The 27,406-nt window shown below is 45.0% G+C and overlaps 1 protein-coding gene across 2 annotated transcripts in view; it reads right to left on the reverse strand.

The window, feature by feature from the left end:
• Positions 1–27,406, reverse strand: part of Prkca (protein kinase C alpha) — a 400,362-nt gene that overhangs the window by 96,227 nt on the left and 276,729 nt on the right. For both annotated transcript variants that reach the window (XM_015994108.3, XM_076543615.1), the window contains exons 4-5: positions 25,816–25,927; positions 21,882–22,010 (exon numbers count right to left, since the gene is read on the reverse strand). In XM_015994108.3, coding sequence (XP_015849594.1) covers positions 21,882–22,010; positions 25,816–25,927 — 241 coding nt within the window. The remainder of the gene's footprint in view (positions 1–21,881; positions 22,011–25,815; positions 25,928–27,406) is intronic.

The following is a 27,406-nucleotide window of genomic DNA, read 5'->3' on the forward strand; positions in this document are numbered from 1 at the left end:
TGCTGAGGACCTGGACTCGGGTCCTCAGGCCTGCACAAAAGGCTCCTGTCCAGCACACTCTGACAAGCCTTCATTCAGTGGCTGCTTCTTTGCAAATGCCATCACCCCTTTGCCTCCTTGGTACTTACTTTATTTTTAGTCTTTGGCTCCATGCTGCTTTGTTTGCATTTATCATTCCCGTAACTGGAGAAAATACAGACGTTGTGTTGATTCTACAGCTCACCTTACTCATGCCATCCACTTCCACCCGGCCTTTCTCTGATTACAAAAGCACTGAGTGAGATGGTGTCTTCCGATGCCCCCCACCTACACCCCTCCACAATCAAGGAGAATCTACCATGCAATGCCCTAAGTCCCTGCCGGCTCCTGCTCTAATCTCTGCTCCTGTGCCTATAAGATTATGCGGAGTGTGGGATCTCTAATCCTTTTATAATTGTGTATGATTTGACTTTCCCAACGTTGGGCTTTTCATTGACTTCATCTTGCAGCTCTCTTTAGTTTGTGTCCAGTCAACTAGACTTTTCTCCCCTTGTAGCACCCAGACTTCTGAAGGAGAGGCATTTGTTTCCATGCTTTGTAACTGAAGCTCTGCCTGCCTTCCTATTGGTCCTCCTAAGGCAGAGTGCATGCCTGTTAGTTTGACTGCTCTGCACAGGGCATCTATTAGGCAGCGCTGCTGTTCTTTCTTCAATTTTCTTCTTTGACCCTAAGGACGGAGTGATACTTCTTGTATTACTTATATCCTGTTCTCAGCCTCCCATTTTTATTAAGCTCTCTTCCTCTGTATAGTTTCCTTGTATTGCCTGCATCCTGCAGTTTCTCTGGCAGCTCTGATGGGATTTCCTATACTTCTTCTTTGTATTTTAGCTGCAAGTGTTGAAATCTATGTTTCTTTGTTGGTATCTGTATTTACCTGCCTCCCTTCATCTTGTCTGCCTCTTTGTACAGCTCTTTATCATTAAACAAAGAAACAACAACAACAAAAACCCTTTGTGTCTGCCTTTTCTCTGTATCTTTTTACTCAAGTGGCTTAATGTTGTTTTACAGACTACTTGTTTTCTATTAAAATTCATATGGAGTTTTTCAAATAGTTTCTGATAAGCACTCTTCCTTCAGTAATTCATCACCATGTAAATTCTCCTGGATGGCAGTCTCTTCTCTGTCATCCTTCATCTCTCTCTCTATATATATCACAGATTTATTAGTATTCTAAGAAGTTATTTTGTTTATTCATATATATGTGTTTTTGTGTGAGTATATGCCACATGTATACAGGCGCCCACAGGGGACAAAAAAGGGCATCGGATTCCCTGGAGCTGGCAATACAAGCAGTTGTAAGTTGCCAAATGTGGGTGCTGGGATCACAGCTCAGGACCTCTGGAAGATCAGGAAATACTTGTGACCACTGAGCTATCTCTTCAGCCTTATCGTTCAATATATTTTATAAAAAATGGGTCATCTAGTATGTGTATGTTCTCTTTCTTTGCTCACCCTCAAAAGAGAAAATACATATCAGATTTGGTGTCTTGACTGTCCATTGACTGTCCAGTCTGCTTGGATGCTGGTTAACCTGCTCTTCTGGTAACTGATCTGATACTCAAACAGATGATCATGTCATTTAGTTCAACAAGTAGTTTGTTTTTCTATATGAGATGAGATCATATTTTGTTCCTAAGGTTTGGCAATTGCACACCCCAAATCAGTAGGGTCCATACTACCAGAGGCTGTGGTACTGTGGTACTGTGGTACTCTTGTATAGTGTCCTTCCCATCTGGGGTCCATAATACAGATGTAATCTGCTAAGATCAGCCCTTTTGTCTTTTCCTTTATAAGTTAAAATCTACTTGTAGACTCTGTAAGAAAGTGAGGTTTTTGATCCCTGAGTTAAGCAAACCTCTATAGTAAAGGTATGCCTCCCAGCCAGAGACACTCTGGCCCACTGACCTTCCATCTTTCAAATATCATTAACATACAACTTTGGGGGCTACATCCAACACATAAATTCTGAGGGATATATTCAAACCATAGCACTTGGGTATTAAAAAGGGCAGAAAGCAAGGTTCTTCCTGGAGAATCAACAGACTCCTCAATCCCTCAATGCTGGTCCAGAGTACAGCTTCTCCAAGTTCCTCGAAGGAGACAAGGGTCCCAAGGGCTCTAAAGCTTTCAAGATCAGCCTGTGCCTGGAGTAATTCTATTTAAACAAGAAGAGGGTCCAAGGCAAATACCATCAGTGCCTGTGAGTCTGGCTCATAGGAAAGTGCCCAGGCATTTAACTGAGTGCTTCTAACAAGGGCCATAGTGTTCTCTATTTGAGACAAGCCAGCAATTCCAGCTTGATGCCATTGAACATTTGTCTCATCCTGTTACAATCTCATGTTCGCCAGGCAGGGTTCTGAGTTCTCTGGGGTCTGTCATGTCTCCCTGTGGAGAGAAGAACTACATGGGTGGATATTATGTAGCCTATAGGACAGCATTTTAAATGGCAAATCAATAAATTGGGTTCATTACAATTGCTCTCTCCAGGATCTTGGCCATGGAGAGAATGCTCAGATTAACAAGTAATGGAAAATTCTATTTCTCTCTATAAATCAACAAACTGGCATCTTGCTAAATCATCTAGTCAAGACTACAATGGACTTAGTCTCCAGGGATCTGGCCTCTCCTGGAAGTTAACAAGAGTGAATTTTGGGACCTCCAACATGGAAGACAGGCTGCACCTCTCCTGTCTTCGGAGGCTACTCTCTCCTAATGTGTGATTTGTTTTGAGTAGCAGTAGAGAGTCCTAGCTTCACCAACTTCCCTGACATCAGCTTCAGCATGATAGCATGTTGCGTTATTATTTTTTAATCTAACCGACAGCAAGGCTGGAATCGGTACAGTACTGTGGCACTGTGATACCACACAGCCCCAGAATCATGGTGGGGGATTCACTAGCTGCACGTATTTGAAGGCCTTCTCTTGGTCTTAGAGAATGTAACTCAAGATGCCTGGGGGTGTAACCACAATCTTGTTTTAACATGGAATAGGAGCAGCCTGGAGGAGGGCGCCCCCAGCGGGTCCGAGGGGCCGACTGGTTGATCAACCGCAAAGGCTGCTTGGGTGACCTGAGCCCCACTTGTCATTCCTACTTATAACACACTCAAAATCGTCACCACGCTCTGCCTCATGGCATTTCTACTGCCGAGTGTGGAGCCCACACTTTTGTGGGTGACCCAGACCTTCAGCTCTGCTCTCCTGGAGATTCCCAGAGCACAGAAGAGAAATGTCCAGCTTGAAAGCAAGTTCTGACTCTATGTCTTTGCCTTGGAAACTTCCCCAAATCCTTTAAGCTTTCATTTCCTCATGTATAACATGAAGAGAATAAGTGTCTCAGGTCCAACAGGACCTCTTAAGTATTAAGTGAAATTATGCAAAAAGAAAAAAGAAATTAGACATACTTCCTGCCACAATTTATATATATATAAATATATATATATCACTCTTAACTTTGTCTTTAATATTATCAACATCATTTGAGGAAACTCCCAGCATCATGCGGATACACCCTGTACACTTAGCAGGTACTGGATACCATTGTAAGCTTAGGGATTCCACAGTCGTGAGGCTTTGGGTATGTGGTAAAAATGGGAATACAACTTTCCCCCTCAGGAGCTGGTATATAAAACTGGATGACACCCTTGTCCACAATGAGATGGTCTCCAGTGGTGTCAGCCCTGTTTGGCAAATTTTCACTGGTATAGCCCCTTACCTACCCTCCACCACAGCCAGGCATTCCTAGTGCCTTAGGATTCTGTCTCCAACTGGACCACAGATTGACTCTGTTTTTGACCACTACTAGGACTAAACTAGATGCTCAGCATTTTGGCCCTTCCTGGGGACAGGGAGTGATGGGTGGCTTTGGGATTCGGCTCTTGGGCTGAGGCTGGGATGGTATTTCCAGGCCTCAAGACTCTGGTGACTCTGGGGCCCTCAGTCTCACTATAGGAAGCTCTGAACAACACTGTCACTCAGGCAACACCCACCAAAAGCTGGGGAGAATCCTACCTCCCGTACTTCCAATCCCAGACCAGTAAAACACTGCAGAGAGGAAGAGTGAATGCATACCACCATAATCCAACACCAGAATGCTACCATGACGGTCAGTGCTTTAGGAGAAGAGAAGGTGGCTTTAAAAAGACTTAAGCTCCCAGCTGCATGATTAGCATCCCTACAATATACCCCAAAGCTGATAGAGGATGAGGGTGACCACACTGAGACATAGCTCAAGAACTTGGTTGGCTGACCTGCCTCTCTCCGTGGAGTTCTTTCCTCTAGATCAAGTTGGTTTGAGCTGGAGTAACCATCCAGGGAGCGGAAACCCTCTCCCGCATCCACATCTGCCCCCTGGTCTGATTACTTCCCCTTCATCTGTGCTTAAAATAGACTATGCCAAACTGAAATAACCTAGGAGATTAAATTAAATTAAATCAGCCCTGGCTCCCAGCAGTTGCTAATAAAATCATAAGCATTCGATGCGGCGTGGCAGACAAAGACAAAATGCTTATTGGTTCTGCCCCAGCCCCAACCTGAAGAGGCTGACTGCTTAAAGGTAAAGGCCACTGAGGGCAATGTTTTCCCCACTCAGGCTTGTGACAAGCAGGTGTCTCTGCTTGCTGGCTTGTCCCAGGAATTCCACTTCTGATGGCCTTTGCTGGGTACCCTTACTAGAAATGCTCTGCCTGAGCTTCAGGTGCTATTCCTAGAACAATCCACTAGCAAGGGCCTCTTGTGCACACTGGTGTGCAGAAATACCCAACTGCCCTCCCCATGGCTGCAACTATAGCACCAATAACTTCCCGAGCAAGGCTGCTTACAGGTAGCGATCTGAGGGATACCCTGTGAGGAGTTACAGGGAATTTGTGGGTGCAAGAAGCCATTTCCTCTCTGGCATACCATGGTCTTTGGAGAAAGAGGCAGAATAAGTGTTTGTACCTGTTCTCCACAGCCATCCTTAATCTGTGACTACACAGCTGGACATAAATGTTAGTTAAACAGGCGACGTCAGGGCTAAGAGGTTTTCCCTGGCAAAGCTCTATTGCTTCAGTCACAGTTAGAAAAAAAAAATCCAGGACATTCTTCCTACCTTCATGATCTCCCTCCCTGACAGGGCTTATCTGTCAATGCCTTAGACAACTGCAAGGCAGCCACATACATCGACCCTAATTAAAGATAATACTGAGAAGGAAGGGAAATGTTTAGAGGTCGAGAAGTTCAGAGGTACGACTGTGTGTGTTTCTATGCATGCACTCACCTGTATATACCGATGTAGGGGTCAGAAGTGAACATCAGGTACCTTCTTCTGTTGCTCTCTATCTTATTTTTTGAGACAGAGTCTCTCACTGGATGCAGAGCTCACCAACTGGCTATGCTGGCTGGCCAGGAAGCCCTAGAGACCCTCTTGTTTCTCTGGTCCCTCCCACTGGGATTACAGGTGTGTGACACCACATCTGATTTTCTACGTGGGTGCTGGAGATCTGAACTCAGGTCCTCGTCCTTGCACAGGGGACACTTTACCAACTTAGCTAGCTTCCCAGTCCACGGAAATGACCAAGGGGGCAATTTCCCCAAAACCTCAATTTCTCAGGCTGCTTATGATCTCCCATGTGCTGAAATAATCACTGCCAAACAGGGAGAAAAATCAAACAAGCCAACAGCCAGGGCTCTGGTATCCATAGCGAGGGGCCATGTACAGAATACAGACTCCCATGTACTTAAAAGTAGGCACAGGCGACCTCTGTGCTCCAGAGTTGAGAGGCTGGAGAGCAGCCCCGACCCTCGCCTGTCATGCCCACAGCTTTCAATCCATGCGGGAGACACACCATTTTCTTAACCATGGGAGGGCCTTGTGCCAGTGATTCACAGACAAAATGGACCTTGCTTTTCTTTCCCTTGCTGAATGGAAGTCATGTAGACTGGCTTTCCTGGGGACAGAGGCTAAGGACTCAGAGGCATTGTTAGCTGGTTGCCAACTAGTTCGTTCTCGCAGCTGGAATTCCCGTGAAAGCAAAGTTCTGGGGTTGAGAGGTACGGGGCTGCCAAGCAGGCCACACAGCCCACGGGCAAAGCTGCCCCTGGGGGAGGGTGGCTGAAAGTCAACGCTCAAAACCCCGGTGGAGAGAGCTTTGCCCAGTGCCTGGCTCCAGTCAGCCAGCTCCTCCTCGGTCCACACTCTGCCTGGGACTCCATTTAAAGGCCTCTGCTTCCTGCAGGCACCTCATCCCCGGAACCTCTCCTACAACACTCAGACTTAACTGGGGGCGCTGTTTTATGGATTCCGGATAAGAGGGGTAATTAGCAAGTGGGCAGCTGAGCTGGACAAAAGTTGCCAAATCAAAATTTGCTTTCTCCTTGGCTGTTTCTGGAAACGAGCCAGGCCAGGAGCAGGTCTGCTTGTTCAGTAGGAACAAAGGAGTCACATCCAACTTTTTGTGCACAATGTCAGACACTGTCGAGGTGTGTGACGCGGTGAAGGGAACGGGGCCCACATGGATGGCAAGAACCTGGCTCCCCGAGCAACTTCCTGTCCAGCCTGGGTACATTTTCTGGGAGTCGCCCTTTACACATTGGCTTGTTTGTTTAGCATTTTTCCCTTTTGAATTCAGGAGAATGCTCTCTCTCCTGTCCGGTCTCTTCTTCCCCCTTTGGGTCACAGTCAACATGTACAGAGACGTTGAGAGCCCAGATAGAATCAACGCGCCAATTCCCCAGAGCCTACAGACTTGTGCCCAACATAGTACCAGAGGTGGAGCTGAAGGGCCAAGATATACAATCCAGGCTGTGTTTTCTGTAATTGAAGAAGCCTGACTGGTTACGTGGGGGGTGTGCATGCCTGCATGTGTGTGTATGTGCTGGGATGGACAAACAGCAAAATGTAGAAAGGAATGTGTGATGTCCTATTTCAGTTTTCTTTTTCTAAATTTGTTTTTAAGTCTTTGTCCAAGTGTATATGTTGATCTTACTCACGGCATAGCCCTGCCTTTTCTCAGTCCCCTCACTTCCCATTAATCTCCTTAGGAAGGTTTGCTTATTCATCCATTTGTTTGTTTGTTTGTTTTTTGAGACAGAGTTTCTTCGTGTACTTTTGGTGCCTGTCCTGTTTCTCACTCTGTAGACCAGGCTGGTCTTGAACTCACAGAGATCCCCCTGGCTCTGCCTCCTGAGTGCTGGGATTAAAGGCATGAGCCATGACTGCCCATCAGGAAGGTTTACTTTTGTATTCATTTCATACCTACAAACATGATTTCATCTATCTACATAAAATCTAGAAACCATAAATGAGAGATAACTAGTAATACTTTTCTTTCTGAAACCAGCTTAATCTACTTAATTAGATCGCCTCCAGTTGCATCCATTTTCCTACACATGAAATCATGTCATTCTTTAAGGCTGGAAAAAATTCCATTTTGCATATATACTGCACTTGGTCAATTCCTCTGCTACTGGACCCTGAGGTTAGTTTAATAACTTAGCTGTTGAGAACAATGCAGTAAACACTGTCGTGCAAACAGCTCCATGATGTATTGACCTGGAGGGGTGATGCAGGTGGGTCATATGGAAGATGGAGTTTTTGGGGGTGTCTCCATGCTGATTTTCCATAGTGGCTACCCTAGGTTCTGCTCCCTCCAGCAGGGTTTCTGTTGTCCCCACCCTCACCAGCATCTGTGAGTTGTTTTCCTAATGCTGCTCATCTGACTGGGATAAGATGAACTCTCAAATGCAGTTTTCATTTGCATTTCCCTGGTAGCTGGGGAAATTGAACATGTTTATTTGCTATTTATTGGCCATTTGTTTCCCATCTTTTGAGAACTGTCTGTCTCATTAGCCTGCTTATTGACTCATTTGATTTTGCATTGTTTAGTTCTTTCAGTTCTTTGTATCTTCTAGATATTAATCTGTTGTCAGATGTATAGTGAGCCAAGATTTCCTCCCATTCTTTACTCTGTGTCTGAAGTGTCAGAATGAAGGCTGCCTTCACTCTGTGAACTGCCTTCCCTGCCCTCTGCTGCACAGAAGCCTTTAAATAGCAATTATCAACTTGTTTGGATTAAGAGACACCTAGGGCATTAATGAAGCCCACCTCTGGGTGTGTCTGAGCATCATTTCCAGGGAAGACGCATTGGTAAACTTAGAAGGCCAGCAGAGCACCGCATTCCCTGGTCTCTGTGCCTGGGCCCCTGAATGGGCCAACCCCCTCTCTCTGCCCTGCCTTCCCCTCTCAGCATGGATGGCAGTCTTCTGAACTGTCAGACAGAATGAGGGAGACTTTCTTTTTGTAGGTTGCTCTTTGTCAGGTATTTGTTCACAACTATGAGAAAAGTAACTAAGCCTGCCTCTGGCTCCAGACACCTTCCCAGACCCTCAGCATTCCCACACAAGGTACTCGCTGTTCAAACTCATTTGAAAAACACTGGACCACAAGCCTTGCCTGCATCCTGGTAGCAGAAGTCATAGCATCTCCAATTTGCTTGCTATCTCCTTAAGATGGCACTGACTGGCACTGATGGCTAGCTCTTTCTTTCCAAGATGATAATTATCATAGCGACAAAATGCTAGTACTAACAGGAACCTCAGGATTCATGTAGTTCTGGTGTCGCTCTACAACTTTGTAGATGAGGATGAGGAAACAGGGAGGCGATGCAATGGGACCAAGGCTCACAGATAGGCAAACTCTGAGGGTGACACGCTTGCTGTACTCTATACCTGCTCTTCTTCTGCAGGATGCTTCCAAGTTTGAAAGCAATTGGCCAGTGTGTTCCTACGTCTTTTCTGTGGGCATGGGAAAGCAGACGAAATCCAGGACAAGATTTTCCTTGTTGTGGTTGGAGTTCCACTGTAGTTATAGTTATACAATGAATGAGTGGAGATTCAAAGGGTTAAAGTGTCCATGAACACTTCAGTCTGTCAGACTAAAGGAGTTCACATGACTAAGTGACACTCTGCTAATAGAGTAATAAGGGGCCGAGGAGAAAGCTCAGTTTGTAAAATGTAAAAAGTTGTGTAAGCATGAGCTGAGTCCCAGCCCCACCCCCCCTGTGAAAAAGCCAAATATATTGGGATTACACTCGTCCTGTTTGCAATGCCAGGGCTGGGGAGGCTGAGACAGGAGAACCCCTCCCTGAGGCGTGCTGGCCAGTCAGCCGAGTTTACTTGGCAAGCTCCCGGCCAGTGAAAGATACATCTCAAAAACCAAGGTGGACCTCACTTGAGGATCTCACCTGGCACTATCTCTTGCCACACAAATACCTGCCCTCACGGGCAATCAGACACATGTGCACAGTCACATACATACACAAAAATGAATAGAGTAATGACCTTTGGTATTTGTTCAGTAGCACTTAGGGATGTTTTGGGAGTCATTACCAATTTATCTGACCCCAAAGGCAATGCCACAACACTATCTAAAGCAGGACACTCCCATCATCACTCAGGCACAGCTCCCTGCACGCTTGCCTCATAGAACATTAGTCATCTAAAGTATGTGGAAGATTTTTTTTAAAAAAATGTATACTAACATCTTCCAGGATCCAGAAATTCTGGGGTCTAAGGCCCCCTGTGATTTGGGGGCTAAGGGTGTTGAAATAGGTTTTAGGGTTATCCCAAGTAGTTGGATATTAGGAAGTGATGAGCCTGGACAGAGCTGTTTATTTAACAACTGCTAACACATGTACTGTCCCTTCTGCTCTTTGGTCGGCTGGTTGCCCATACCAGTGTCTCCCATAACCAATCACCCAGGTGACAGCAGCGACATATACTAGGGAAATACAGTCCCACGTACCCGTACCCTGCACCCATCTTATTCAAGCTCCACTGGAAGGCTTTGGCAGGCACAGGCTTTCCTATGGCTACCTCCCTGCTGAGTGTGTGCCGTGAACTAAGCATGCCTGACAGAGCCTCTGCTTCCTGTGGGGTCTCAGCTGGTGAATGACACTCCCCCTCAGGTGACCCCCAGATCCATCACCCTCACCTTGAAAACTTTTATAAGAAGTTTGTCTTCTTCTGTTCTTTCTTCATTATTCTAGGGGGAAAATGCCTGCCTGGGTTTGAAAGGGGACCCTGACTGTCTTTAATTAACCACAAACCTTGCATTGATTACAAAGGAAAATGGGAGTTAGAAAGGCCCTGTGGGGGTGCCATGCGGCGAGGCTTCCTGCAGCTGGCTACAGCCCACTCTCTTTAAACCAGGATATTTTAGAACCACCCCAGGAGCTAAAGAACTTATCTTGTATTTATTTATTTTTTTTTCCCTTCTGGAAATCTGTATCTTTCCAAGTGGAAATGCCTAGAAGCTGAGATGAACACTGCCTGATGTTTCCTTGCCAGTCTGCTGCCAATAATAGCGTGAACACATGCTAATTGGAGGAGCCTTTATAAAGCACAGGAAAGGACGGTCTTAATGGGGAGGAGCAATTAGTGCTGGAGAGGGCCACAGATAGAATCTGCTTGTCCGAGCTTTTGGTTGGACGGCCCTTGAAGACGGCATAGATCAACAGATCAATGATAATCTGCATTTATTCTGGGACATTCCATTGTTGAATCTAATGATTTCTAAATCCTGTTCCAGTTTTCTTTGGGCCATTCATGTTATTTATTTCTCCCTTATCTCCATCCCCTACAATCACTCCCCATCAAATAGTTAAAGGAAGTTTCAGGGGAAGTGATTAGAAAGACAGTGTTGGCAAGCTTCTAAGGGAGGCCTTGCTTGGCCAGTGTGTTGACTTTCTAGGAGATCAAGTTCCCTGCAATAATTTCATGGTAATTAATCTTGTGCTTCAATGATAATCCTATAATTAGAAGCAATTAAAATCCCGCACAAGGATGGCCTGCTCCATCAATGTCAGTGCCTCTGTGTGCTAATGGGGTAATCTTGAAGAAGGCCCCAGATGTAATTCGCGTCCCACCTCCCAGGGACACATTCGAAGTCTACTTCCAAGTGGCAGGGGTCACCAAAGCCAAAGGAGATGACGACTGAGCCCCCTATAAATAATCTGGGGGCCAGAGATCATTTGAGACAGGAAGACAGGAGCCTTGTCACTTGTCTGTGGGGCCGGAGTACTTTCAGACAAAGACAAGTGCTGCAGGAAGGGAGCGACTCTGGCAGCCCTTTGCCCCTCTCCGGAATCTGCTGCCACCCACGGGCACCCAGTGACTAAGCACCCAGCATGGAAAGCTATGTTCAAACCGTGGCAAAGAGAACCAGCGTGAATAACAACCCGTAGGAGGGCACACCGATAGTTAGTACACAGTTGACATTTAGCTGTGCCACCGATAAGTCAGGGCAAGGCACCCGAGTCAGGATGTAAATAATGACAACTCTCTTCTCAAGGAGGCAACTCTTTTGTGGGCTGATGTACACATCTCTCAAAGGTTCCAAAAGTCATGCGGCTTTATGAGTTAGGCGAAAACAGGGCATTCTAACTGAATCCAGATGGTGAACTAAAATGGGAAGAGTCTCTTGGATTCAGGATATTAGGAACATGGCTCAAGCCTGGATCCATTTTTGTATGCTGCGCCTGCATCATCTTCACTACTGTCATCATCGTCATCAATCTCAGTAAGCATACATTAAGCACTGACTGGACGCTCCAGCTGGTAACAGGAGGTGAGACACTCTAACTTCAAAGGGTTTTTATGATCTGGTAAAGGGAAACTGAACTGTATTTCGTTGCAAAGAACAGGAAGGGCACATACAGAAAGTGACCTACTTTAGACAAGCCACGGCGACGAAGAAACACCATGGAAGGGGTCGGGGTAGCAATGAAAGATGAAACCAGGGAGGTGGGTGGATGCCAGCTGCCCGAGGGGTTGCGTGGAGCTAGAACACTGATATGCCGAGCCAAGGAAGACAGAGGATGCAGACTCACTGAAATCATGCCAGCTGTGACCTGGAAGCACCTGCATTTGACCGGACAACCTGCAGGAGTACTTCCAGTACGCGCATGCTGCTGCTGCGTGTATTTTAGCTCAGAGGCAGGCTCTTGTTTCCTTTTGCAAAAGGATGCACCTGCTTGTTAGGCACAGTGAACTTGAGGGAGGTGACGGCTAGGGATGGTTCCTTCGAAGTCTAAGAATGTGAGAGCAGGAAAGAACCAGGGCAGTAAGAAGCCGGCCTAGCTGAGGTGAGGAAGGGCATGTACAGCCAGCTCCCACTCTGTCAGCATGTCCTGAAGGGGAGTTTGTCTCCACCTTTTTATGTCCATTTTAATTCTTCACTGTTGTTCAGGGACAACCTTGGCCAGATTCCCCACTGACATTTTTATTCCAAGTCATTACCTAAATCCTGGTAAGTGGAGGCTGTGGGGAATGATGACAGACCCACACCCACAATGGTGCTAAGAGCACAGCTATGATCTCGGGAACCTCGGGGTCACTGCGGGGTAACGTCAGCTACTAACTCCAGGAGGGAAGTGGGAGGCTGTAATACTAACATTAAAAAACCAAGAAGTATTTGTGAATTAGCACATGATCTGTCCTGGGTACTCTTACCACATGGGCTTGGGATAGACAGTGGACTTCTTCTCATCCTTATTTCCTGATCTATAAATGGTAGAATCCTGTTACTATGTAATGTCACATGGAAAAGTAACGCAACCCACCTCTACAGGCAGAAGTGGTGAATGTTGATGGGCTGGCAAAACTTCTATGACCCATGTCCTAGAGAAAGTACATTTGGTCCAGAATAGCTGCTACCTGTTACAAGGACTCTTCTCCAGCAGCTTTCAAGCACAGTTGAATAAAGTCCATTCCTCATATAGGCAAGGGTCGTAAGGCTTGTCAATGTCATCTTTCAAGAGAGAAGACTGCTTGAAACAATAGTACAGAGATCAGCACCGATCTGGAGGCTTTGCTAGAGTCAAAAGACTCCCAGGGGGCTGAGACTGAAACCCAAGGAGAGGGTAGAATGTCACCATCCCACTCAGCCACGCTCCAAGCCCTCGATGTAGATTGAGGGAGGCGTCTAGATGTGGTTCTGCCAACACCGAGCCCTCTCTACTCATTACACACGCTACACAAGCCCAAGCAGGTCTCCGTAGCTAGCTAAGCTTGCCTTCTTCCTTCTCTACTCAGGTAATTTGGAAAATAGGCATAAAGCACACAGTCCCCGGACACAGGCGGCTTCCAAATGCTGGGCCTTTCTATCCATGGAAGGAGGCAGGATGCTGTAGTCTGGCAGGGCACATGATGATGACAAGGCCCATGCAGCCAGCCCCAGGTGGCTCTGAGAAATGCTCAGTGACTCGCGACATTAGCGGAGGCAAAGGGTCACGTCAGAATTGTTCACAAACAAGGCTTCAGGGCCTCTGACTATGCTTCTTTTGCTTGCTTTCCACTGGAAGGAAGGGCACTGGGGGCCGTCGGCAGGGGCATGAGGCTCAGTGGAGCACAAGAACCCAGACAGGGAGCTGCACTGCCTGGGTGATCAGATGCTGTTGAACCCCAGGGTTTCCCTCCAGCTGACAGTGCTCCCTACAGAGGACACTTAATACCCAGTTGGCCTGAACAAGGCTCCAGACATACATAATGCAACCTGGCCTTTTGGAAATTTGGGCTTGGTTTGAAAAATTGGAACCAATTTCTAACAGTGAAGTTGCAAGAACAGTACAATGGATACCTACACACCCTTTATTTACATTCACCAATTATCATTAATACCATTCTATTTCATGTGCCTTCGTCTACATAGTGCTCTCTCTTCTATTTGTTTTTAAATGCAATGTGTGTGTGTGTGTGTGTGTGTGTGTGTGTGTGTGTGTGTGTAAACCAGCAGCCAGGACAACCCTGGGTATTATCCTCAAGAATGTTACCCATCACCTTTGAGGCAGGGTGTCTCATTGGTCTAGACCTCTCTAGGTAGGTCAGACTAGCTCACCTGCAGAGCCCTATCGGTTCTCCTGTCTCTGTCTCACCAACACTTGGGTTACAAGTATGGGCCACTGTGCTAGGCATTTTTATATCTGTGCTAGGGATCAAACTCAAGTCCTCATGCCAGTACAGCCATTCCCTTAACAATTGAGCTGTCTCCTCAGACCCTGTGTGTGGTGGTGTTTTTATTGAACCATTTGGATACTACATATGTCAGAAAAATGATCCCCAAGCTATTTCACAACTCCCTTAGTAACTTTACACTGATACAAAAACATTACTGCACATTCCCCAATGGTCTTCAATGCCCTTTATAGCTGTTTGGAATTTTGCTTGGTAAACATTGCATTTGGTGGCCATGTCCCATTAGCCTCCTTTAATCAAGAACAGTCCCCTTGACTGTTTTTGTTTTTCATGAAATTGGTAGATTTTGAAAACTCCAGGTCAGTTATCATGCAGAATGTCTCAATATCTGAATTCATTCACTCCCATTTCCCCTGACTGAAATAACAAGGTCTTGGCCAGAACCTTGAGTGATGCTATGCATTTCTTAGGCCATCCTACCAGGAAGAACGTCTTCCAGTTTGGGCCACTTGTAGGGAGGCTGAGTGTTGTGAGCTGATGTTTGTCTCCCTCTTCCCTTGAATTCACTATTGAAACCCCAGTCCCAATGTGATGGCATTAGAGTGTGGGGCCTTTGGAAAGTAATGAGGAGATGAGGGTGGAGGGCTTGTGGTGGGGCTAGTGCCCTTATAAAGAGTGAGAAAGCATGTTTGGTCTTTGTCATGTAGAGACATAAGAAGATGGCCATTTGTAAAAAAAAAAAAAAAAAAAAAAAACAGGATGAGGGTCCTGACCAGATATGCTGGTGCTTTGATCTTGGACTTGTTCCAAAACTATGAGAAATAGATGTCTGCTGTATAGGCCATTCAGGTGATAGCATTCTGTTATGGCATCTCCTACCAAGTCCTTGAATTTGCTCACCTGAGTAGGGCAACATGTATGTAATTGCTACTGAAACTCCACAGCAAACACATTTATCAAACAACAATATTCTGGCTGTGTATCCTCAAAACCACTGCAATCAAATCTTGACCTTTATTCAGGTTTGCTCTTCATGGAGGTTTTGGCATAACCGCTCTGAAATTCTGCTGTACCTTTGGAGGACAGGGAAACAGCACATGCACACTGACGCCTTGGGAGCCTATTGAGGGCACAGAGAGTAGGAATACAAGCTGTAGGAAGGAGGTATCAGAGTTGGAAAGCAGTAGGGTGGAGTCATTCAAACAGCCCTCACCTTTACACTGAAAGGAGTATGCCCCAGGAGTACTGAGCACTCTCAGCAACCAGATCTTGGATTCTAAGTACTTTTTCTTACTTTAAAATGTGCAAACACAATACATCAACAGCAGCAGCAGCAGCAGCAGCAACAACAACAACAAAACAAACTTCCATGAAGAAATGACTGAGGTACCAGGTGAGCTTTTGTATTCCAAAAAGAAAGGAAGTACCCAAGAGAAATAACAGTACACAGGGGGATTACATCAAAAATACATTGGGACCAGCTGGAAGAAACTCCCACTGCTGAAACTTGGGACAATTTGAGCATAGAAAAAGACAGTAAAAAATGACTTATGAGCCCAAGCCAACACCCCAGCACAATGTAGGGAGAAGGAAATGGAAGCTGTTCATTCAGAAGATTAGCACGTGATGGAGATGAGGAATTACAGAGTTAGAACATGACCATTTTCCAGCTATTGGTGTAACCATGGATACCAACTCTACTTGGTGGAAGACTGCTGAAGCCTTCAAGTATTTAAATATCTAGTACCGAGTACAAACAAGAAAGATGCCTTTGGAGTGGAGGGGTCTACTGATGACACCTCCACCCGGAAAGCAAATGCAGCATCACTAGCAATGGATGGGATGGTCAGGGTGCATCTGAGGGTAAGTGGCTCCTGGCTGGCATCCCTACTCTATGCCAACCCAAAGGACCTGATTCCTCAGCTGCCACCGTCTGTCTTCCCAATCTGGCTCCAAACTCCACAGGCAATACTATGTTTAACAGAGATGACCCCCAGCTAACAACTTTGCCCTTAAACAAAGCAGTTTCTTTCACCTTCTCCCTGATGGCATCCCACTGACCAATCTACAACTGCCTGCCTACAGTGAAGGAGCATCCCAGTAAACGACAGGCTATTCCTGTGCTCCATCACCAGCAGAGACAGCAAGTTCGTGGTTACTGTGAACACTGGGTGAGAAGACATGTGCTCTGTGTGTTCAACACACAACTGCCTCCCACTAAAGGAGAATTGAACCCCAAACCTCCACTACATGGCTCCTAAGGACTGCGAGGGTTATATCCCCAATTCTCTGACAATGGAGAGAAATGTCCACTTCTCTTTTGAAATCCTCTATGACACTGTACTTCTTGGACATGTTCTGCACCTCTGCCTAGACAGCCATCCTTCCTGTCCTCATGGCTCTTCTGTCACTCACCATATGAAGCTGCCACTTTGCTGTGTTCCAATTTCCTTGGAGATTAAAAACCTCCATCTTGGAGGCGGAGTTATTAGGATTCAGGATGTTCAAAGGGGAGGTGAGACTTTCCATCCTACAATCCAAATGCTCAAGGAAGCCACTCTCTCTCTCTTGTATTCCCCTCTGGAAACTGACTATGTGATCTTATCTGGGACTTCAAAAAAATTGCAATGCCCAAATGCACCTGGTTTCTGGAGGCGCCATGGGAGGAAATTTAACCAAAGCAAGGATTTTATCTTTGCAGCTTTTAGAAGGCTTTCAATTTTACTGGGGTGAGGCATCTCTGTGGTGCAGCTCTTTGGGGTTATCCACAGTCCTGTAAGTAAGCCCAAATAAACTCACTGGTCCACCAAGATGGACTCGGTTAGAAAGGCTCTTTAGATCTGTCATTGGTGCTGTCTGGGGTGGATAGACATGGTCTACAACTCTCCAGGAAAAGTCACACAATAGATGCTCAAAGAACTGGAGTATTCCAGGGAGCTAGGCCTCATTGCTTGAATTCTGTATTAAATACGCTACAGGGAGGGGGAAGAGCACACAGAGGGAATGCTCTTTTAATGACACAACATGGTGGCCAGTCTGGGACCCAGAAAGAGAGACCCCGGCCCTGAACAGTGAGCTTCTTAAAGCCCAAGAGGAAGTTCAGAAGGGGAGGTCCATGTGTCACAAGGAGCCACAGTCCAGGAGAGAGGTATCCCGTCTCCCACCCCATGAGAACTCAGGTTAGAACATCAATCTCCATGCTACATTAACAAACTAAAGTATATGAGAAAATTACACTCTTTCTCAGAATAATATGTCTGTGGGAGAGACTTGTTCCTGTAACTGCCAGGAAGCAGGTGGTACTTCTCCCTCATTTACTTAAAACACTAAACTGAAAATTGCTTCTCACGAGGAATTTCTTTTATCATTCCATACCAAATAAAAAAAGTGATACAAGAATGTAGGAAACCTTTTAAAATCTCTGGGGGTTTGGGGGAGGGCACTCTTCTGATACTATTCAGCACCACTGCCCTGAGGCAACAATATAAAAATATACCAAGGAAGAGGAGGTCATTCCCACAAATGCCGCACCAATGTAGAGATTGAACTCCCCTCTGATTTCCAAAGGGTGATTTCCATCCCAAAGCAGAGCTCCCACTGGGAGCTCCTAAGTTACTTTGGAAATTATTTTCAACCTGAGCAATTCCACACAGGTGAAATGGGGACTGAGCTAATCTAGCAATTAACACAGCTGCTGGGGGGGGGGGGAGGGTGTTCAGTTTAAATGCATTTTCTAAGAAATCACTTGCATTTGGACCCTAAGCTCTGTTCATTGTGGTTTATTGCTCATATTTGCCTTCTCATTAAAGCCACGTTAATTCCCACAACCTATTTAACCCCTCCCTGGGAGTGCTCTTCCCTCCACCTTTCAAACACTCACAGCAGTCTCTTTCACCGGGTCTTTTCTTTCACAGTGCCCTCCACATCCTGAGCACTTTCCCTGTAGTGTGCTATTTTGGGGCCACATAATTTGGCAGTTAATGACACTTGGATTTGGCTTGCTCTTTAATCCCTCCACGTGGTACCCTTTTCTCCCTGGTTTTAAGTCCCATGTGTGGATTTTCAAGAGCCTCCTGGAGTGCTGAATGCAAGTTTGGAAACTATTCGTGGGCTCATTGTTTGTTCCAAAGGAGAGTCTATTCAATAAGAGAAACTCAGGGAGGGTCAGAGCCTAGGTGTTGAAAGGAAGAGCTGGGGTCTGGCCAAGTCCATTACCTTCCTCTCTGTGGCTTAGGGCAATTTTCTTCTCTCCTCTCCACACCCCGACTCACCTCGAAGCTGAGGGTAAGAATGGTTACCTCCTTGATGAGAGAGCACCGGAGGAGTCAGCAAGACAAGGGACATAAAATACACAGTGCCAAGAAAGGCTAGGTACATCCAGGCCCTAAAGGAGGGGTAGCTGCTGTTGTCCCCAGGTTTCCTCAGGACAAACTGCCACCTGAACCATGCAGCAAGGAGGACGCAGAGACAGGTGGTGACAGGATAGAGCACCTGTCCCTGGAAAGACTGCTTTCCTTGGCATTCTCCAAGATACTTTGGAATACAAATGTGAGCTGGATGTCTTCTTTTTGAGACTGTCCAACACTCTAACTGGATGTGGTAGCACACACCTGCACACCTGCACTTAGGAGGCAGAAGCAGGAAGACAGTTGGAGGCCAGCCTGGGCTACATAGTGAAATCTTGTCTCGAAAGACCCAAGATCGTAGGATGTGCTTGCCTAGCATGTGCAAGGTTCTAGGTTTGCTCTCTAGTATTGTTAAAATAATAAGACAATTTTCCAAGATATTATTACTAATTAGTTATTTCCTTGAGTTTTACTTTCTGAATTTAGGGTTGGATTTCCTTTACATAAATAACTGAATCTTAATTTACTTTGTTTTGGTTTTATGGAGTCGTGAATTCTCAGCAAGTGATCTCCCACTGAGCTATATCCAAGAACTACCTTAGAAATAGATTCCCATTCTTATTGGTACTATAAAAGCACCATTAAAGCATCTGCAGTTAAACTACCCATTTTCAGGAGCAAGCTACTTCATTTCCTTTTGCTTCAATTTCTTCATCTATAAAGTGAGGATCATAAAGTAAACTTCCTCACAGGTTTAAGTTAGACATAGAAAATACTTAGAAAGTAGCTTTCTGGCCTTTTGAAAAAGTCTCATGGCAACCTATATACTGTAGAAACTTCCTAAAATACAAATATCTATCTATCTATCTATCTATCTATCTATCTATCTATCTATCTATCTATCTATCTATCTGGAGTTTAAATGGAGTTTCCCTATGGTGAGGGTATAAAACTACAACTGCAAACCATATGCCACCAAATAAAACCTGTAGTACCTCTTTTTGAGTTATTGGTCTCACAACCCTGCCCAAAGATTACAAGCTACTTCAATGTTCTTGGTTATCCTCCAGAATTTGGTAGTAAGACTCTGTTGCTGAAGACAGCACACAGTCAAGTCATAGAACATGGAGAAATCCAGCTGGTACTCAACTGGAACTTTCGCCCCTACCACCTAGTGGGCATAGTGCTAGAAGGTACTATGCGTGTTACTAGAGGAGAAGGGTAATTATCAGTCTCACCCAGCTGCAAACGTTGCAAACTACAATAACCTGACTGGCAAGAAGATACAGCTACCAGTGTAATAGAGGCACACATTTGATAGGAGGAACCACCTACTTTTTATTTATTTATTTTTATTGGATTTAAGACCCACTCTGTGAGATGGAACCCATACCTGAAACTGTCAATGAGATTAAGAATCTGAAGCAGGGGCTGGAGAGATGGCTCAGAGGTTAAGAGCACTGACTATTCTTCCAGAGGTCCTGAGTTCAATTCCCAGCAACCACATGGTGGCTCACAACCATCTGTAATGAGATCTGGTGCCCTCTTCTGGCCAGCAGTCATACATGCTGTATATATAATAAATAAATAAATCTTAAAAAGAAAAAAGAATCTGAAGCCATATAGATTTGAGGATACATAGGAAGATACTTACTATTACTCTCCTAAACATACATAACAATACAGCGACTCCTAATGACATACTGCTATTCTTACAGATCAGTGCATTGGTCAACCCTCATCAGAGAAGACTTTTCCTGCAGTAGGTGGCAGTTAGCACAGAAACTCACAACTCTTGCCCCTAGGTAAAGTGACAGCTTTGGTGACAGTATGGACCCCATAGAAGGGAAGTCTAGGTGAAAGCTATTGTCTTAAAAATACCCTCCATGAAGATATCCAGAACAACACCTCAAAATTCTTTAACTTCCCTGCATTCTGACTTGAGAGGACAGTTCTGGGGGAAAATATGCATATTTTTCAAAGAAAGAAAGAAAGAAAGAAAGAAAGAAAGAAAGAAAGAAAGAAAGAAAGAAAGAAAGAAAGAAAGAAAGAAAGAAAGAAAGAAAGAAAGAAAGAAGGAAAGAAAGAAAGAAGGAAAGAAAGAAGGAAAGAAGGAAGGAAAGAAGGAAGGAAAGAAGGAAAGAAAGAAGGAAAGAAAGAAGGAAAGAAAGAAGGAAAGAAAGAAGGAAAGAAAGAAAGAAAGAAAGAAAGAAAGAAAGAAAGAAAGAAAGAAACAGATAAAACCAACCAAGCAAACAAAAAATCCCTTTCTGAACTCTAAAGACTTTTCCAAAGTAAGCTTTTTTTCTGAATTCTTTCCATTTCCTTCTTTTCTTTTCTTTCTTTCTTTTTTTTTTTTTTTGGTTTTTCGAGACAGGGTTTCTCTGTGTAGCTTTGCGCCTTTCCTGGAGCTCACTTGGTAGCCGAGGCTGGCCTCGAACTCACAGAGATCCGCCTGGCTCTGCCTCCCGAGTGCTGGGATTAAAGGCGTGCGCCACCAACGCCCGGCTCCTTCTTTTCTTAAACAGATCTTTCCTGTGTCTTTTTTTACTCATGTATTTTGATGTTTATAGGTAAATACCATTAAAGTCAGTCTTTCCAACACTTATGATAGCTTCAAAGCCATAAATACAAATGGAAATATAAAACCCTTCCTGATACAATGATGAGTGGAAATGAAAGAGTTTACACATACTCCCCAAGAGCAAGGCGCTGACTGCTGAGAGTTAAAACATAAACCCACATGGAGGGTTGGGGTTTAGCTCAGTGGTAAACCACTTGACAGGCAAACACAAGGCCCCGGATTCATTCCCCGGTATGGCACAGAGAGCCTGGGACATGTTGAAGTCATAGGCTAGGTCCTAGGCCACCAAGATACCAGGATAACTTTATTGAAAGTATTGATGCACTAAAAGTGAGTCTGGAAAAACCAGAAGAAAATTCAGACTATGTCAAGGCCTTTCTACACATAGTAAAGAGTGTTACAGCCCATGGAGAAGAAATCTCCACCGTGGCTGGGCCATTGGTTGAGGATGCATGACAATTAGAGGCTGAGGGTTTAGAGGCAAAGGCGTTCCTTTTGGTGTCCCACTTATTAATTCTGCAATGCTATAAGCTCTCCAACTCCCTGTTCCTTGTCTGGAAAATGAGGTTAATAATCAAGTGTAGAGAGGAGTGAATATCATATATGAAGTTCCTGACATCATACCTGACACACAGAAAGCATGGGAGACATTCAGTGGCTGTATTTTCTGAGATGGATTTTCAGGTCATAACTGCCCAAGGCCACTGAGCATCGAGATCCTCCACCTATCTGTCCTCCCTGGCCCAGCTTTGGTCTTACCATTAGCATTTTGATCAGTTGGCTGTCCTGTCCCAGGCATGGTGGGAAGAAAATGGTGACCATGCTGTCAGAACACCCACGTCTGCAGGTTGGTTTAGACTTCACATGACATTTGAGTATTTGGAAATCCTTGTGTATAGAGCATTCTCATAGGATGTATTAATTAGTGGTAAACGTGGCAACGAATCTCCTGGACGATGCCTTACCTGTGACATGGAGCTTCTCATCAGTGACCTCGGCCTTCAGATAAATCCTCCCCCTCTTTTCTGTATGATCCATTCCACAGAGGCTAGGGACGTTGATCACGCACTGCTTGTGAACATTCATGTCGCAGGCTGTGAATCAAAAAAGCCAAGGGTGAGGCTGCCCATATGGGCTCACATCACTGCCTCCATGTTTTGGTATCTGAGTAGAAGTGGCAATGGTTCTCCTCTAATGTGATAACTTGCTATAATGTTTCCTGTGATATGAACTGTTAGCAGATGTCCCTTCCCGCACAGGCTTCCTTCTGTGAGTGACAATAACCTTAAAATATCCATCTTATCTTTATTCAGACTCTACACAGCAAAAGAACCCATGTTGTTCTTCTGTGACTTTTTTAAATAGTTAACAAAATCTACACAGGTAAATGTGAACAGAGCTCAGACTAACTACTTAATAGTTTATATACACATGGGTATTCAGCATGCAAATTTATTACAGAGGATACTTTTTTTTTTGTCAGAGAATTCCTTCTGCCTTTCTGAGCTGGCCACCAAGAAAGTAGCAATCTGTGGGCTGAGAATAGGAAATTAAAAAAAAAAAAATTAAACTAAAAAAATTTCTTTCCATCAAATAACTTGGTATTTTTGAAAAGGTGTAGGTATGTTGCCCTAAAAAAAAAAAAGGAACTGATGTTTGATATTTTAAACCTGTCTTCAAATATTTAAATATTAATCCAAGTAAAACAAATACATGCCTGGCATAAGCCATTCCTTATGCTGACATTATGTAGGCGAGGATATAAAAAGATCAGTCTTATTTCTGTGAACCAAAGAAACCCTGAGAAGGAACCCCAGGGCTGACTACAAACACAAGGCTGTGTAGGTGTGCTGACTCCGCCCTCTTCCTACCTCGGGCTTCCTAGACTCCTCACCCACACTCCCTGGGATGTTAACAAGAACCTGCAATATTCAAGGCAGGGCCAGACTACCCCTTTCCTTCTCAGTGCTTAATCCCAACACGGTAATATTTCTTTTGTTTTTTGAAAAAGTCATAAAAAAGACCTATTTGCTATAATTAAATACTGAAAACTGGATAATAACACAAGAAAAAAGATAAGCAGTGGTTTCACAGATGTGGATTCCCTTCGGCTTCTGTTCACAAAGCTCCCTGTTCAAGACGCTGTGTAGGCCCCGCTTAGCCAAGAAGACCCCTGAGAATTTGAGCTATTTTTGTCAGTTGGGTTAACCAAGCCCTAGCTATCTTCAGGTACCTGGGCACAAGTGAAATTTAAGGGTGATAATGCCAGGGCCTCAGAAGGACTGTGGGTAACATGGAGGGTGTGTGTGTGCTGAACACACACCGGGGTGCGCTCTGGTTTTGGCTCTACTAGGAACTGGCTTTTTATCTTGGGAAGCTCATTTGCACCATCGGATCCCATTTCTGACCCTACAAACCCAGGGCTGATGACACAGTGGTGGCTAGCTTTTCCCCACCAGACAGAACTGTGCAGACTACAGTCAGACAACAGACAAGCTGTGTATAGGAATGGCTGCATCTCTGCTAAGGTAGGGTTGGGATTCTGATGCCATCAGCCCATTCTCCTCCTTACAGGAGGGACCCTAGATGCCCCAAAGACCAAGGAAAAAAGAGCTAAAAACAAACAAACAAACAAACAAACAAACAAACAAACAAACAACATAAGCAATGACTTGGATCAGTGGCTTTCAAGATTGTTTAGTGATAGAGACCACGTTTTCCAAATGAAATCTAAAGCAGAATCCTAATATATAAAACCAGATGGATGCTGTTGTCAAAAGTTTATTTACTAAATTCAGATTTATGCAGATAATTTATTACAAAGACATTCAAGGGTAACCAGGCCACAAAACCCTAAATGAGTGGTTTGCGAGGCTAATTAATGTCTGCTATGGTGGAAATGCCTCCCCCAAAATTTGTGTGCTGGGAAGTTCACCCCCAAAATTCCTAATAATGGCAATTGTAGGTGGGGCCTTTGGGAGGTAAGCAGTAGTATATGCGGCTATGAGTGTGGTTGAGAGGGAGTCCCATGGTGGCATTATGGCTTTAGAAGTAGAAGAGAGATCTCAGCTAGCATCTCAGTCTAGTTTTCCATGAGAGGCCCCCCACCATGTTCTGATGTAGCAACAAGGCCTACACGACATGCTGGTGCCTGTCCTTGGATCTCTCAGCCTCCAGAATTCTGAGATGAAAATGAAACCCTCTTCTTCATAAAGTACCCCATTTCAGGTATTTTTTTTTTTTTACAGCCCCAGAAAATGGGCTAGAAAGCATCTCAGGCAATTTATCTGTTTCTGCATTGCATTAAAATGACACAGCACCCAGAATCCTTGCTTCATCCAGAAGAGAATATGCAAGTGGGAACAGTAGGAAGAGCACATGTCCTCATCCAGCAAACTTCTCAGTGGAGTGCATATGATGGGGGGACTTGATGGCAAGTTCCACCTCCTGAGTGGGGCTGGCAATATAAACTTCTCAGTCTTACTAACTCTGTCAAGGTTGACACGTATATATCACACACGTGAGTGTTCATTTTTGCTCCATTTTTTTACACTTATTAATTGTGCTAGTGTGTGCTAGTGTGTGTGTGTGTGTGTGTGTGTGTGTGTGTGTGTGTGTGTGAAGGTCAGTGGACAATCTATAGGAATCTGTTCTTTTCCATCATCATGGGGATTCCAGAGATTGACTATAGGTTGTCAGGCTTGATTGCAAGCATCTTTACCCACTGGACCATCTTTCCAGCCTTGCTCCAAGTTTTAAAATTGCTAAAAAATACATTTACAAATGTACTTAGGATTACCATTTTTAGAAACACTGAAAATGATGTGTTTGGAATCTGAAGGTTTCTTGAAGCACAGGAGCTGCTGGCCTGGATGATAAGGCCATTAGCCTGCACAGCCGGGTACCCTGAACAAACCCTGGGCTCTGAGAGACTCTCCACAGCTCTAATGTTCATATACCCTAACTTATGCAAAACACTGTGTTTTCTCCATGCAGGATACAAAGCTTTGTGGTCAATCTAGTCTTTAGGAATAAATGAGAACACGCTGGTGTTTTCCTAACACTTATTAATACGGGCTTGGTAGCTGCCTTTTCATGCCCTAAAAGTATACATTTTTATTCAAGCATCTAGCACAGGCAAATTCGTCACTCGAGAATTAGCAAAGTAGAAAGTGTCCGAGGCTAGTTTTTCTTGCCTTTTGGTATTGGATAAGGATGCACACAGGACTGAGGAGGAGGAGGAGGAGGAGGAGGAGGAGGAGGAGGAGGAGGAGGAGGAGGAGGAGGGAAACGGCATCCTGTCCTTATGCCAGTGGATCTCTGCGATGCTATACCTAACTAGATTGCTACCGATTCCATCAGTTTGTCAACGGGCAGGGTGAGTGAGCTCAGGATGCTACCCTGGTTTTCATGCTCACTTTAGCTTCAGTTTTAAGGAGAAGCCTGCTGGATTTTTCCACAGTCCACCCACTAATTAGAGACATAGGAAGATAATGACTATGGTTGCTTAGCTTATTTTGAAGCCAACCAAATGTGGAATCTGGAGGTGGGGAGTCTTCTGTGGGGTTTGACTAGCCTGCATTTTACAGGGATTGAAGATTTCTACCACACGGACACACAGTCACAGACATACAAACACACACTGAAAAAGGGACAGTACCCAACTTCATTTATAAACCAAATAACTTTGGGGGGTGCTCAAAGTTAGATAAGTAAGTAGTTTTAATAAACCAGAACCAGGAGGAGAGAGCAAGTCACCATTTTTTGAGCCTGGTCTTTATCTGAACCAATTTTCTGTTGGTGACCTGCTGTTGAGTAGTTTCTGGAACCTTGGCACTGAGCAAACCCAGACACGAGCTGCAGATCCTGGCCATCCACTGGAAAAGAAAACTTACTTACTGTCACATTTCATGCCTTGGTGGATAAGTCCGTACAGCAGGGACCCGCAGTGGTCACAGAAGGTCGGGCTTCCATAAGTGTGGATTTTGAACTTGTGCTTGCTCCTGGGGTCCTGGAGGGAGAAGAACACTCATTTCAGGTATGAAAGGGCTGTGGTTTTGGTTAAGCCAAGCTCATGCCCTGTTTTCATAGCACAGTTTGGCTAGTTCCAGGCTGTATATTGTTCCCTAGAGTCAGAGGAGTGTGGTGTATGTGTGTGTGTGTGTGTGTGTGTATGTGTGTGTGTGTGTGTCTTTTAACACAGCATATACTCATGCTCCCTCACTTTAAAGTGTATAATTTGTACATCTCCAATGCCAAGGGTTCCATGAAAGCTGTCACCTGAAGCTTACCGTCATCAAGGTCTGGAAGGGGGCATGTTGGTGCTTTAAACCATTATTGTCCCTGACCCCTCACACTTAGTAGGGCTGTGGCACAGAAGAGATAAAGTGTCTGGTATCCTTGTGAAGCTGAACTGAATGACCTGGGATCTGGATTCTTTGGGAAATCTCTTGTCTTCCAGAATCCTGATAGGCTGCGGAATCAGATGCACCCTGAGATTGACGGGGCCTCTGGATGGTGTACTCTCTTCAAAGATTCTGTGCATTTGTCTGGGGGAAATGTCAGTGGTTAGATGACAACCAGAAAGCCACTGGGGCAGCCCTTCCCCAAGCATAGCTGCAGGCTCATTGCTCTCTAGCAGACTAAACAGTGTGAGGGTGCAAGCAGAAAGCTGTTCTGGGTTCCTGTTCTTCAGCTCACAGATTGATAAATAGAAATAATATACAGCATGACACAGTGAGTCAAGGGCCTGGATTCTAAAGTCTCTGGCTGGATTTTGATACATCTCAGAAGCATCAGTTTGGATAAATGGCTTGTTCTTTCTGTCTCATCTGCACTGGGAAGTCAGTACCACCTAATTTATGTAGTTGTAATAACAAAACAAGCCAACCTTTGTAAACTGCTTAGAAGAACACCCTAGTAGAAGGCTGTCCAAATGCAGGGTGAGTGTGCAGGGGACAGAGAAGAAAAAATTCTGGCTGCTGGTTCTAGCTGCTGCTTCTTCTTCTTCCTCCTCCTCCTCCTCCTCTCCTCCTTCCTCATTGTCCTCCTTACCCTCCTCTTCTCCCCCTCCACATGTAGTCCAGGCTGGCCTTGAACTGTCAATCCTCCTGTCTCAGTACTTTTCAACTCTTCAGTGTTGGGACTAAAGATTCATACCACCACACTCAGCCCCCAGCTCCTTCATGGAGAGGGTTGAGCAAAAGGATCTTTGTGTGCTGTTTGAACTGCAGACTAACGCCATACTCTATGTGAACACACAGGTCTCATCCTCATGAAACACCGTGAGAGTACAGAGGGGCAAAGTGTCAGAGGAATAGGAGATGGGAGTCCCATGAAGATCCATTAAGCCTGGGCCTCTCCTGGAGGCAAGTGTTGCTCACATGCAAAGAGCCACAAAGAAAGACATGATAGGCTTTTGACTTTCTAAGGCACCTGGGCACCAGAGGTCTAACAGATTCCAAAGGTGAGTTTGGTTTTATAAGAGTCT

Source organism: Peromyscus maniculatus, chromosome 8 (assembly GCF_049852395.1).
Source record: "Peromyscus maniculatus bairdii isolate BWxNUB_F1_BW_parent chromosome 8, HU_Pman_BW_mat_3.1, whole genome shotgun sequence".
Taxonomy (NCBI): domain Eukaryota; kingdom Metazoa; phylum Chordata; class Mammalia; order Rodentia; family Cricetidae; genus Peromyscus; species Peromyscus maniculatus.